The sequence below is a fragment of the Malus domestica genome, chromosome 10, assembly GCF_042453785.1.
Source record: "Malus domestica chromosome 10, GDT2T_hap1".
Lineage (NCBI taxonomy): Eukaryota > Viridiplantae > Streptophyta > Magnoliopsida > Rosales > Rosaceae > Malus > Malus domestica.
In genome coordinates this window covers 20169027-20183459 of record NC_091670.1, presented here as the reverse complement: position 1 = coordinate 20183459, position 14433 = coordinate 20169027, and the positions used below count along the sequence as shown (strand labels likewise).

General features: G+C 36.8%; 1 protein-coding gene and 2 long non-coding RNA genes across 3 annotated transcripts; 1 reads left to right on the top strand and 2 right to left on the bottom strand.

Annotated features, from left to right (window-relative positions):
• Window positions 1-1855: 1855 nt before the first annotated feature.
• Window positions 1856-2357, top strand: LOC139188438 (uncharacterized). The gene is made up of 2 exons (XR_011571862.1): window positions 1856-1973; window positions 2219-2357. It is a non-coding gene; the product is annotated as an uncharacterized lncRNA (long non-coding RNA).
• A 435-nt stretch (window positions 2358-2792) lies between these two features.
• On the bottom strand, window positions 2793-6452 carry LOC114827599 (probable zinc metallopeptidase EGY3, chloroplastic). Its single transcript, XM_029109691.2, has 6 exons — window positions 5638-6452; window positions 5015-5212; window positions 4659-4883; window positions 4081-4319; window positions 3769-3923; window positions 2793-3300 (listed from the first exon to the last, which is right to left on the bottom strand). Exons 1-6 carry the CDS (start codon window positions 6193-6195, stop codon window positions 2945-2947), a joined length of 1731 nt encoding a protein of 576 aa, XP_028965524.1. The 5' UTR covers window positions 6196-6452; the 3' UTR covers window positions 2793-2944.
• Window positions 6453-8003: 1551 nt separating this feature from the next.
• LOC139188900 (uncharacterized) lies at window positions 8004-10021 on the bottom strand. Its single transcript, XR_011572296.1, has 3 exons — window positions 9761-10021; window positions 9216-9282; window positions 8004-8336 (listed from the first exon to the last, which is right to left on the bottom strand). It is a non-coding gene; the product is annotated as an uncharacterized lncRNA (long non-coding RNA).
• Window positions 10022-14433: the final 4412 nt, after the last annotated feature.

Sequence of the window (14433 nt, the reverse complement as noted above, 5' to 3'; positions counted from 1 at the left end):
GCTTAAGTCACAAGCAAGAGAGATGGTGCTCTACACTTCTTTCTCTCTCCCTCCATGGCATAGCAAGCCCGAGCCTGCCTCATCATACTTGGCTCACGCCAAGCCTAAATCTAGAAGGGCTAGAGTCTCACGACTCGCCCAGCTTCACGCCTAACATGTCGTTCGCTTCGTGCCTAGCGTGCCGTTCGTTTCGCCCACTCATGATCACCTTTGCTCGAGACGTCAAGTAACCTATGGTGAGACATCAACTGCTCCACACCATCCAGTATGCCTGACTAAGTCATGTCAGATTTAGGCCTCCAGAATGAGCTCGAGCCTCGTGGTTCGCTCTGCACTACACCCTAGTGCCTTTAGTCGTGGCCCTAGTTATGCAACTGCCTTCGCTCCAATCGAGCCGAGCAGCCCAAGCTGTGGCCATTACCACGCAACCTCATCAGCCCACGCCAATCCAACTCCTGGCCCCTGCCATTCGACAAGCCACACCACCCCGACGGCTGCCCTGTGGCAGCACCACCCTAGAAGACAAAGAAAATTATGTTTTTCTTTCCTTGGTGAGGCGTGGAGAAGAAGAACAACAATGAGAAACGACTCTTTGCAAGGGCAAGAGAAAAATAGAGCTAGGGGAATGAGAACAAATTTCCTCTAATATCTCTCTTGTTGGAATGAAGATTGTTCTCCAAATTTATAATCCCCTGCTTAAGGCAAAATAAATACGTATTAGGAGCAATTGGTTTCCTTTCCTAGAAGAGTCTACATCAAATTGGGAAACAACTTTACACACCCATGCAGCTTGAGATTTCTACACCTACTGCCATTTTTCTACCTGCATCCCAGCATGTGTGAGGGCATTTATGGAGCCTAAAATAATCCCAAAAATCCTAGAGGTGTCACATGGACTTTTGCTCAAGAAAGACAAAATTGTCCTCATTAAATAGGCAGGCTTCTTAGATACTCCCACGGGCAGCTCAGCACCTTAAGGTCCAAGCAGCTAAATACAATTGCTCACAACTCACCTGCCCATGGCAAGGAAAAGTCAAAGCATTAAAGATAAGTATTAATTACCCAAATCATATATACATTCGCAATTGAAGATTGACTTCATTCAAGTAAGTAATCCCTATTTAAATCAATTAGGGATATTTGCACCATTATGTCAAAATATTATTTCCTATTTAATATCTTGAGAATATTCTCTCCATAAACCTTGGCCAATAGGATGCTCCCATGTGTAGGGTAAAACCCTAACACCATGGTCAACCACTCCCTTATATATACCTCAATCTCTACTAAATTTTGATAAGCTTTAGCTACCCCTTAAAAACCCTAAACACTTAATCTTTTTAAAGAAACTAACTTAGGCATCAGAGACCCATTGGCCTAACTCCCCCCCCCCCCCTCACACCTTAAGGGCGCATGAGGCTTAGGTCTTTGATCAAAGGTATTGATTATTTTGCAAGTGCATTTTCATCAAAGCTAGAGACAACAAAAACTTGCATCAACAAAGTATAGTTGTAAAGGCCTTACATTTGTTTAGCAATGACCCTCTATGATCATATTGTTGGGGTAAGCGTCCCTTTTATAGCTATTTTTCTGTTTTCTCATTTGTTAGTACTTAGTAGTGAGTTATTTGCTAAATTGTATGTGTTGTATATGTTGCTTTATTTGTAAGACTTTTATTGGGCTTGCATCTATTTAGGTGAAGTAAATCTATAATTATTGGAAATATCTTTCCTATTAGGTCATGGATTTTAGAAGTGCTAAGGATATGTATTAGGGTTTTCTTTATGGGCAAGGAAAACCTAATAGTCTCACCTATTAATATAAAGCTTAGGTCCCTACTCTTATACACAAGATTCTAGCACAAAACCTACCCCATATAGGAGTGAATAAGGCATGTAGAGAGAGCAGAAGATCTTTGCTTGGTGCTGCTATTCTTGATTCATCATTGTGCTTCGATTCAATGGCTTCTCAAGGTTAGTACTTTTAGTGTGCATATTATAGTCGACTTACACTATCTTCTATAACGAGGGTCTCGAGGTTAGGGATTTAGTGGAGAAGATAAGGCAGCATATACCATCCGTACAAGTTGGGTATGCATACTTTAAGTTTGAGGAGACTATAGTATGCATCAGATAGTTGAATTCATCACTAGAATTCATCCAACATTGATGTGTGACATTGCTTTGACTCTATATGGTTTTGCTTGCTGCATATGTAGGGCATACATATATGGTTCTCAGGATTCACAGAAAGGGTTGAGGAGGAAAACAAAGAACAACTTGCATGAAACAGGTTCACTGTCATGTAGCGTCTGAATCCAATAATACATTGTCACCCAACAAAACCATTTTTACTCACATCTTTTCATTTCCCTTATTAGACTAAAATTATAGTTCCATTTAAGTATCAAGACAGGTGTCACAAAACTAGTTTGGTGACGAGAAGAAAATTTTGGAGTCAGCAGACCCGCAACCTTTCTTTTTCGGTTAATTTTGCTATGTTGTATTTGCTGCCGCTATTTTCATCATGGAATAAAATAAAACGTCACAATTCGTGTTCTAATGCTTCCTTCTCACAAGAATATATGGCCTTCTACTTTCTAGTTTGTGTTCAATTCTCAAAAACAAACAAACAAACAAACAAAAAGAAAAAAAGAAAGTTTGAAACTAAACCCCAGCTTTACGCAACTCACCCGTCATTATCCTACATGTGATGTAATCTACAGTTGCACGGCTGGGACGACTGAGTAAGATCAATATACACACAAACCAAACCCCATAACACGCGTCATCTTACGTTTTAACTTTAACACATGATATTGCATCATTTTTAGTTTTCACATCAAAACCCTATAAACTTGAAATCCAGAACAAGAACCCTAATGATATTGAAATACGGTCATCAGCCTACCGGAACATGCGAAGATACAGTACGTTCGACCTATTTACATATCACCCCTGAAAAATGGTGCACTTAAAAATGAGCTGGAGAACGTCCCTCCGATGTTAGGGAAAAGCGTGAGGAAGCAGATAAGGCCGAGGACACAACCCCAAGCAAACCTATCGTCTCCCATGGGGGTGATTTCATCTTTCGCAGGCATTTCTTCTCCACCCCGGAAGAAGGTGGCAAATAATCCCCATGCCAGGCAAAGGACACTTCCACTTAGGCCACCAATCCCAAGTAAAAGCGATGTGGCAAACGATAGCAGAGCAGCCGTACCTCTCCCAAACATAGCTTGTGCAATCCGGCCTCCTTCGAGTCTCCCACATGGCAACAAGTTCAGAGAAGTCACCACCATCCCTGTCGATAAATGCAGTCAATACCTTGTAGTTGTATCCAGATTAAATTTATACATTTGACTAATGCTTAAGCATATGCTGGATTTTGGCATTAAGTAATCATGACAACCTTTATTTTTTCTGATTCTTCCCAAAATGCCAACATAATTATTTCACACATTTGAGTAGCGTTTTATTTTGTCACACAAGCACACTAACAGAGTATGTAGTCTTATACAACTCAACATAATTTCTTTCAATTTAGGTGACCTTAAGGACTGCTTAGATATAACACCGGAGCCAAGCTATTTGTAGAGGTTGAGTTTCCAGATAGAAACTGTCATTTCGTGAAAACTTTCTGCCAACTAGCACAGTAACTCTGCACTCAAAATTTTGGAGCGGCAAAAGAGGAGGAGGGGGGGCTGTGAAAGGGGGGGGGGGAGGATGAGGTAAAAACTGTAATATGAATTAAGAAGGTTAAAGAACTGACCTAGAAGTCCAGCAAAGGCAAGGGGATCAACAGGAACTCCAACACCTTCCACTGCATAGGGCAGCACATTTCCAAGGTCATCCGCGTAAGGACCAATAACAAATTGGACAAAAGAAAGCAAGGGATTATTAAAGAAGAATTGCGGCCTTATATACCTGCCAAGAAAAGAAAAAGGAATGCTTGTTAAAACGAAATAATTAGTGAGATGACAGAGGTCAGATGAAGTTCAAGACGGTGATGCTAGAGCTTTGGGCAGGACGTTTAAAAAAGCAATCTGTTATATTTCTGAGTAAGGGTCTGTAAAGAACTTACAATGCATTGTCACCCCCATTAAAGCTTCCATCAGCCACAAAAGCAGCAATTGCAAGCACCAGTGATGTGAGATATGCACTAGCCGTGCGTGCCACTGGAATGTCAAAAAGCGCTTTCTTGTTTGGAAGCAGTGATTCATAGTTATTCATCACTCCTAAACAGCCTGTCCAATTGGATGGCACAAGAAAAGATGGACTGAGTTTTACACCGTGACGAGCAGCTGTCACTCTAGTCGCTATCTGTGTAAAAGAAACTTGTTAGAATGGAAGAGAGATACAAAATTACGTCACATACAGACCATGTTAGAACCGGAGTACAAAAACTCATAACCATCACATCAGAACAAAGGAATGCAAAATGTCCTCGTATATGTATTCTCTAAATTAAAATTCATTTTTAAGCCTAATAATCTCGGTATGCTCCTCATGTTGGATTAACATTCTCCATTTCTTGAAAAGTCACACTAACACATCATTAAAAAAAACAGGATTTGCCAGGTTAACCTGATTATTCTAGGCCAGACAATGATATGAACTGTCAAGATTAATGACAGACAAATCAAATAAAAGATAAAATACCTCAGAAACTCCCAAAATAGATAGGAAGCCACCAAAGAGGGGCACAACATTGGCAAGGTAGTCATCCCATGTAGCATCAGGTTTCAGGAAGAAGCCACTTATTAGAGCTACGGTCCCAAACGTGGCGACACATAAGGCTACTGCACTCACATAACCCAAAGGAGTGCTCAGCTTGGTTGACTCAAACTGCAGATCAATTTCCAATTTGGGTTGCACCATACAGACCTTAAAGAAGAACAAACCAATGTCAATATATAACTAGAAACAACATCAATTTTTAATCAAAGTAAGAATATTATCATCAACATTTGAGAGACTAGGATCAATTTAGATCAATTTCATACTTATATCAGTACCTGTTTTCTGATGTCATTAGTTTTTTCTTCCATGAACCATAACACAACTTCTCTTCCTGCCGCTTCAGATAGCTTTTGCTCTAATTTGGGCATGACCTCTTCAATTGGTCTCCTCAAATTTCCAACAAAAATGCCTCCATCTCCAAATCTCCGAACATCAGTTGGAAAAAATGTATCAAACCCAAAACAACTCCTTAACTGCCACATCAAAATTGACGCAACATAAGATACAAAGGTTTGGTACTTCTTTACATAAACTAACGATACAAAATGCTCTCAACGGGTCATCTTCTGATAAATTGATAACCAGTAAGCTATACTTTAAAGGAAAATGACTAAAATTATCACAAATCAAATCCCAACTGCTGAACTAGAATTATATATCAACGACACAACCATCAAATATCAACAACATACTGAAAAACTTATTATTTCAGCAAATGATCATTTTGGTCAATTTCCCTAACTATACCCAGTCATGTTTTGGCATAAACAAGTATGTTTAATCACATCCAAATCCAAAAGAGCATCCTTTTCACTTACACCATAAAAAAAATTTGATTTCCAGACTATAACTTTCATGAACAAACACTTGCACAGAGGGAAAAATAGAAGAAATTTACCTTGTTAAGATCAATTGCCTTGAACGTCTCTTCAGCTTTCTCCAGCCTCTCCTTCTCTCTGGTCAAACTGTCACGCAAAACTTTGTTCAGGATCCCTGCAAATGGGTTCCCACTACTTTCCCTATCAAGATCCTTGAGTTTCCTATCTGCCCTTTTCTTCTCCAACTTTATTGCAGCTTCAATCGAAGGATTTCCCATGAACTTCTTGAACTCCTCGTCCGTCTTCCAATCCGTCTCCAGCTGCTTCTCTTTCTCCTCATCAGACTCAGAGTCAGCTCCTTCTGCTGGCAATTCACTCTCCTGGGTCTCACTGCCGTCGCTCGGCTTCTCGGAAACTGCAACAGCCGACGACGGCGACGAAGAAGAAGTGGGTTCGTTTTCCTGGTCATTTTTCATGGAAAACGTGAGAAAATGATGGCGTTTTTTCGAAAAGGTGAGATTTTGGGTGTTTTTACGAAATGGGGTTTTGTTGAAAGATGAGAGGGTGGTACTGGTGTTGCTATTCTTGGGAGGCCATGAGGAAATGGAGTAATGTGAAGCGATGGAGAGAGACGCCATTGGAGAGCTTGGAGAGTTGAGTGAGAGATGAGAGAGGCCATGGCGTGGTGGCTGTAGAAAAAGGAGTCGGATGCAGACACAGAGAGAAAGAGAGAGAGAGAGAGAGAGGAATGTGGAGGAAGGTCTAGAAAGCTGGAGAAGAAAGACAGGTGGATTGGGTGTTGAAGATTGTGACAAGAAGATGAGACCCCATGAAAGCTCAGTCGAGTTCTCCTCGGCTCCAATTGGCGTGTGGTATTCGATTTGATTGGAATTTTAGGGAGGAATGGTGATAAACTGATAATTGAAAGATAAATGTTACGTCATCAAATTTTTAAAAGAGAAATTAGGTTCACGTTATTATTTTTGCTATTTTATTGATTAAAATCTTATTTATTTTTAATTTTTTATTAAGGTTCTTGGACATTAATAACATTATTAATTATTGGAATAATAAAATATTTTTACTTTTAAATATATTCCTTTAGTGTTAAAAATGTTACAATTAGTATATTAATATTTATGGCTAAACTTTTTATCATATATTTTTATTTTTAGTTTGTACCTATTTTTAATTTGTACCCATATATTAGTTTCTTTTTATGCCCATATTTTTTAAAGTTTTATTTGTGTTTGTACCCATGTGTATACTATCACGTAATATTATATATTTAATCAATGATAGAAAAATTACATATGGTATATTTATGTTTTATGCCTAAACTTTGTATCATATATTTATATTTTTAGTTTGTACCCACTTTTAATTTGCAACATTTTTTTTTAAATTTGTAGTATTTTCTTTTTAGTTTTATTTTGTACCCATGTATTAATTTCTTTTAGCGCCTATATTTTTTAAAAATTCATTTGTACTCATAATTTTTTAATCTTTTATATGTACCCTAATTTATTTATAATGTACTCATTCTTCTTTATTAATGTGCTACTTTGTTATATGTGAAATGTACCAATTTTTGTTTTTTTTTTTGTAAAATGTACCAATTTTTTTAACACTATAGATACATTCTTTTGCCATTTATTATTTCTTATTTTTACATAGTTTTTATCCATTTTATTCAATCAAAATGTTTGAATTTTTTTATTGTAACATTTTCTAATAGTATTATAATGAGGGATTTTAAATTTATAGGATTATAAATCCCATAAAATATCAAACAATTAATGTCAAACTATAAAAATATAAATATTAATTGTAATATAATGAGGTGTACAAAGTTAAGGGACTTTGATCAAACTTTGAATATCATTAAGGTTTTAGTCAAAGAATGTTAAGGATTAAGGACCGCATCTAAAGTATCCCATTTTTAAATTAAATCTACAAATTAAATGATTTGGATATAGATGTTTAGATTATTAATTAAGTGTCGATTAACGTACTTATTTTTTATTCGTGACATATCATTTGATTTTTAAATTTGGTTTCTTTAGCATTATCCTAAGGAATCGAATCTCCTTCGGATCCATTAAAATTGAGCCATCTAATCAATTAATCTAGGCCGTTGAAATTTGATCAAATGGCTACAATTATTATAACTTTTAGAGGGCCTCCTGTTTGTAGCCGTTAGATCAAATTTCAACGGCTTGGATTAATTGATTAGGTGACTCAATTTTAGTGGATTCGGAGAGGATCTGGTTCCTTATCCTAAGTGTTGCGTACTTATGCTTTGTTTAGCGAACAATGTGAGGAGAGAAAAAGTGTACTTGTATTGGTTAGTACGGATATAATTTTAATATGAAACTCCTCAAAGAGCAAGGTATTTATTATTTGTAAAAGAATGCAAAAGAGAAATTTACTCACAATTATAATGTTATTGTGACAATATTTTTAATGACACACCCCGACTGAGATCAATGCATGCTGGCCGTCACGTGGGAGTGACGTAGCCATGTACACAGTGCGGAAGCAATAATGAAAAGAAATGTACGAATAAGCAAAAACCAAATTACTAGAGTGCACTACTAAACAGGAAGTGATAGGAGTTAGATACAAACGTAAACACTCCTAATCAGAGCATAATAAGTCTAGGTGCAGTCTAGTAGGACAAGTACTAGTTATACAGTACCAGGAATGTCCTACTATTATTTAGATATGTCAGAACTGCCGACGTCCTCAAGCCACCAACAGCAAGCTTACTTAAAACCTGGAGGGGCGCAAAACAGAAAACGTGAGTGGGCAAAAACAAATGCTTTACAAAACCATTTCATTTATCAATATACTAACCCCTCGCTGTAAAACATGTATAATTTTTCCCAGAATCAAGATATAAGCATATACATAATATATATATATATATATATATATATATGAAAGCATATCAATTCAATTCATGCTTCACATAATCATATTCAAATGTATGCCATGCCAAAATATAACAAAGTAAGCAATTCAGGTAAGAATAAATTCATAGAAATATGATATGTTAGCCGGAACCCCTGTGGTAGTCTGTACGGCTGACTTCATAGCTCAAAAGTCAATCTAGCCGGAGTCACTACAATGACCTATACGGCAATATACTGCACATAAGTCGGAACCACTAAAAAGGGGTATGTACGACAAGATTGGGTGTAATATAATTATGCTCAATTTTACTCTCTCATAATAGCCGGGGCGATAAATCGCTAGTCACCTACGAGTCGGAACCATAAATAAGGTATGTACGACAAGACTGTGCACTTAAGTTGGATCCAATATGAGCATATAATGCGGGAGGTGACGTAAATAAACAGGCATGTACTTCATATCTCTGGCTAAATCACAATCACCCTAGGTGCAGTTTTATGAGCTCAACATTATTCAATCACATACCACATCATCGATGATTCACATAACCAAACATAGCTTACCTGAACTTACCTGTGCCTCACAGCACCACATTTATATATATATGCAACCATGAAATGCATATTCAGAATATGAAAACATTTGGCATATTATTTCAAAGCATACTTTCCTTAAAAAATGCATTTCTGGGAAATATATCAAGTATATAAATATATACTAAAAACAAAAGCCCACTCACTGGTATGTCGAAGGGTCGTAGCCCCCGAGTCACCCGTGGATACGCTCGTCCTCGGGATAAGCCTCACCTATATGCGAATTAACTATAAAAATATTATTTTAAAGCACATAGGCAAAAACTAGCTAATAACTTCTCATACAATGCTCAATTTGGGTATATGAATATACCACAATGACCTACATAACCTCAGGATCATCCCCAAATTTTCAAAATAATTTTCTGACCCCGCACGCGCCGCCACGCGCCGGCCAAGGCACGGTAATACGTGCCGCCACGCGCAGGGGATCCTGATGGATTCTACAAGCAGCGTCAGAAATATTCCTCAGAATATTTCGTTAAATCCTAATGGTAACCGTCAATCCTAACTGATGGCGTTAGAATATTCCGTCCAAACTGACGGAATATTCTGTTTTCGTCTCCGGCGAGTCGTCAGTCGTTGGAAAGCTTGGAAAAATTTCTAATCGTCTATTCTCACTCGTTTTTCAACCATTTTCTTTGAAATTTGAACTAAATGAAAGCTTAGAGTGAGAAGAATGGCGTTATACCTATTTGAAGCTTCAAATATCACGAAATCACGTCGGGAAAGCTTCGAAATTTCGACCAAACCTGCAACTCTTCGTTTCTCGCGATCCCGATGTCCAAATTCTTCAAATGAACTACCCCGAGACTCGTGAGGACCTCTTTAAGCTTCCTATGAGGTTACGGGTCCACGAGTTTTTCGAAGGATTCCTTACCTGAAATGGGTACCAATTAACTCGTAGCACCACGAGGAACACAATGGTGCACTCAAAACCTTCGATCTGAGAAGTTTGAGGTGATTTTGGTGCTTGTCCGTACATATAGCAAAGAGAGAGAGAGAAACCGAGAGAGAGAGTATAGGAGTGAGAGAGAGAAGGTGATGTGGAGGTGTGTGTGGTCCTATCTGCACACCCACCAATCAAACCAATTATTTTCCTTACTTGCAATTGGGTCCAACATTCCAGGGACTCATCAAATTGGTCCTTAAACCAAAACTTAGTCACACAACGCCACCAACGCTCAAGGGCAATTCCGTCTTTTCACATCATCGTGAATAAAATAATGTACATCTCCAGGACGGGCTATGACATTTAATCGATGAATAGTATTGTCATGCACTCTAATATTTTCACTTGACGATGTGTGATTCATTTGTGATTGATAATTTGTAAGGATGTTCCATTTGATATGAATATAGAAATTCAATGAAATTTAAAAAATTCAAAACTCCCTCAAATGGCCTTTTTTTGTTCTTACTTTCGTCTTGATTAGGAGAAATTTGTAATGATTTTGTGAGGAAAATATTTGGAAACTCCAGAGCAAGATAAGAGGGAATACGTAATACATAAAAAAAAAATACAACAAATTAAGAAGAAAGGTGAATGTATAATTGCAACATATATGACAAAGTGCAGTTTTAGTTTCTTACGTTGTAAGAAGTCAAGTATTTTTTGTTTCTTTTCATCAACCAGGAATGTATGTACCCCACTCATTTACATGTCGTTTATGAGTTAAATAGGATTTTTTTTTCTTTGAATTAGACGGATATTTGAACAAATAATCTCTACTTCAAGTATCTCATACCGCTTGATCTAAAGACTTATGATCTTAGTTCAGAAATCTCCCAGTTACGCTTTAACCTTTCTAATTTTTTTTTTTTTTTTTTTTGCCTTTTTAAGTTTAAATTACTCAAATCTACATAAAAGAAAATTCAAACTTGAGTATAAGGCCATCTCCAACCGATGGCTGGCCAGAGGGTTTGTTTTAGCCCTCTGGTTCTCCAAGATATTAATATTTTAATGAACAGTACATGACCATATTTGCCTCCGTCTCCAACTGAGGGCCAAAGGGCCAGAGAGCTCGTTTTAGCCCTGTCACAAAAAACCGTCTCCAACCGAGGGCCAAAGGGCCAAACATAATTTATTATTTAAATTTAAAAACTACAACAACTTAAATTCAAATCCAATAACAACTTAAATTTAAAAACTACAATTTATATTTAAAAATGACAAATTAAATTTAAAAACTACAAATTAAATTTAAAGGAATGGTGAATGAATGGTTTAGGTATTTATAGGGAAAAAAATTAGAATTTTTAAGAATTAAAAAAAAAGGCCCAAAAATCTAAAAATAAAAATAAAATAAAATTGAATCCAATGGTAACTAGTGCCAGCTAGCCGCTAGATTCAAATTTTAGTTTAATCATTCTTGTCGGTTAGGAATACATTTATATTAAATAATATAAATCTTTCCATGTCGGTTATAACCGACATGTTTGGTGTTTTTTCTGGCCAGCCCTTTGGACCTTTCAGATTCCGTGGGGCCCTCTCAGATTCCACGAGCCCTCTGGCCTAACCCTCGGTTGGAGACAGTTTTTGGGCTATTTTCGGCCTTCTGACCCTCTGAACCCTTCAGTTGGAGATGGCCTAAGAGGGCAGAAACACACATTGTTCCAAAGTTCAAAGAGAGGAGGATGGGTGATGCTAACAATAACTAACTTAATTCATGTTTGCCACAGTTAAACAGTCTAATTAAAATCTTACTACAGTATATTCACCAAAATAAAATTTACCACAACAAGAGGGGCAGCCTAGGGATGTCAATAATTCGGTTTGGAATAGAAATGTTATATCCAATCTCATAACTACGAAAATTAATCATATCTACAACTGCAAATTATCCATCGAGGATTATCCATAACTATACGTACCAAGTAACGAATTCCTTATCGGTTAATTGTTATATCCATTTTCATTAATGCAATAAAATTATTCATTCGACTCACGCATTATAATTTAATAGATATTAATTCTATCATTAAATATCCACATTAAACCATCAAAAACTTAACAATACTTTTTAGAGGTGTTTATGATAGCAAATTCAGGCAAATTGGTCCCATAAAAAAATGGATGGCATAAGTAAATATAATAGCCACTATAGGAGAAAGACGAAACAAATCATCAAATAATTTCAATACTTGTAAATATTCATATATTTAATCCTTTATGTTATATTATGTATGTAATATATATTATTGGGGCAGATTCAGGGACATTTATGGATAAGGGATCTGTATAATATCCGAAACAATAACTAAATAATATTCACGTTTTTTCCCATCTCTGAAAAGTACTCGAATTTTCATCCCTAAATTCAGCCCATTCGATGGTTATCTATGATTATTCGGTTTATTGTCATCCCTAGGGCAGCCACGTTATAAAAATAAACCACTTAAATGAGGTGGATTTGTGTGACATCCCACATTGCCTAGGGAAGTAGATCATGTAAGCCTTATATGTATATTCCCATCTCTACCTAGCATGAGGCCTTTTGGGAGCTCACTGGCTTCGAGTTCCGTAGGAACTCCGAAGTTAAGTGTGAAAGGGGCCAGAGCATTCCTATGATGGGTGACCCACTAGGAAGTTATGCTCACGTGAGTTCCCAAAAACAAAATCGTGAGGGCGTGATCAGGACCCAAAACTGACAATATTGTGCTACGCGCGAAGTCGAGCCTGGGATGTGGTGGGGCTCGGGCCGGGATGTGACAATTTAGTATTAGAGCCAATCCCTGGCCGGAAGTGTGTCGACTAGGATGTCGGGCCCCTAAGGGGGGTGGATTGTGACATCCCACATCGCCCAGGGGAATGATCATGTAAACCTTATATGTATATTTCTATATTTACCTAGCACGATACTTTTTGGGAGCTCACTGGCTTCGGATTCTGTAGGAATTCCGAAGTTAAGTGAGAAAGAGGCCAGAGCATTCAAAGGATGGGTGACTTACTGGGAAGTTCTGCTCGCGTGTTTTCACAGAAACAAAACCGTGAAGGCATGGTCGGGGCTCAGAGCGGACAATATCGTGCTACGGCAGAGTCGACCCGCGATATGGTGGAGGCCTGGGCTGGGATGTGACAATTTGGGTAACCGCAAAATAACCATGGATAACTAAGGACTAGGTTGAAATTTCCCATTTTATTTAAACACTGCAGAATTCAGACCAATAAATAAAAACTAGTATATGCTCACACACCCACATGCAAAGTGTGTATGAAATTTTTTATTTTTATTTTTAAAATTGAAGGAGAGAAGAAAAGAGTGAGAGGGAATGTGAGAGTAGAGAGAGAGGGAGCGATTTATTTTTTTAATTTAAAAATGAGAGATGTTAAAATCACATGTCCGTGATACTTAAACAAATAACAGTAAAAATTTGTTCTGTGAAATTACGTTACTACACTTAACTTTTTTGTTGTGATAGAAGACTAAGTAGTCTTTTACCCCTCTTTTGGTTGATAAAGAAAGTTCTATTAATATTTACTAGCATATGGGTGTGTGAGAAAAAATTTTATTTTTGTTTTTGAAATAGAAGGAGAGGAAGAGAGTGATAGAGAATGTGGGAGTGGGAAGTTGTGTGTGTGTGTTTTTTATTTTTTAATTTTTTTTAATTTTTTTTAATTGGAGATATGTTAGGATTACATGTAGGTGAGGTTTAAAAAAAAAAAATTGGTTGTGTGAAATTACATTTCTACCCTATATTTCTTATTTATGTTCTATTTTAATTGGAGGGTTAAACCGGTAATTTCATAGGGCATTAGTTGATAATGAATATTTTATTAATTAGTAGAGATTAGTAGAGATAATATGTAGTTTAGATAAAATAAAATAGTGTAAATTACATAAAACTACCTTACTTATGGGTCAAATCACAATATTATATCTCAACTTATGAATTTGTTGCAATGTCATACCTCTGTTAAATATTCTTTCAATTTGACTGTTAAATGATGATGTGCAGGAGCGGGACTCACTCATGCATCACGCGATCATTTAACAATCAAATTATTAATTTTATTAATAAATAAATAAATAATTTATTAATTTTTTATTTCAGTTGTTGAACGAGTGGAACCCACTCCTGTTACGTCATCATTTAGCAGTCAAATTGACTAAAAATTAACGGAGATATGACATTTTAATGAATTTATAAGTTGATGTATAACATTGTAATGTTTAAAACATGAAGAATGAGATTGTGGTTGGAGTTATAGTTGAGATAAAAGATGGGAAATCAGTAACGCTCGGAGGCTTGAAGTTCTCACTTCTCATGTGCTTCTGGGCTTTCATCACTCATCTGGTACGATTTTTCCTTCAATTTTATCTTAATTTACTATCTTTGTAATTATCACGCTTAACTTCCAAT

What these genes read in the sequence shown, in the direction of transcription:
- LOC114827599 (XM_029109691.2), bottom strand. Translation starts at nt 6,195, where the DNA reads ATGGCGTCTCTCTCCATCGCTTCACATTACTCCATTTCCTCATGGCCT. An exon ending in CTATTTTGGGAGTTTCTGAG is followed by an intron (nt 4,320 to 4,658) that starts GTATTTTATCTT and finishes TCTTTTACACAG; the next exon opens with ATAGCGACTAGAGTGACAGC. An exon ending in AATGGGGGTGACAATGCATT is followed by an intron (nt 3,924 to 4,080) that starts GTAAGTTCTTTA and finishes TTTTCTTGGCAG; the next exon opens with GTATATAAGGCCGCAATTCT.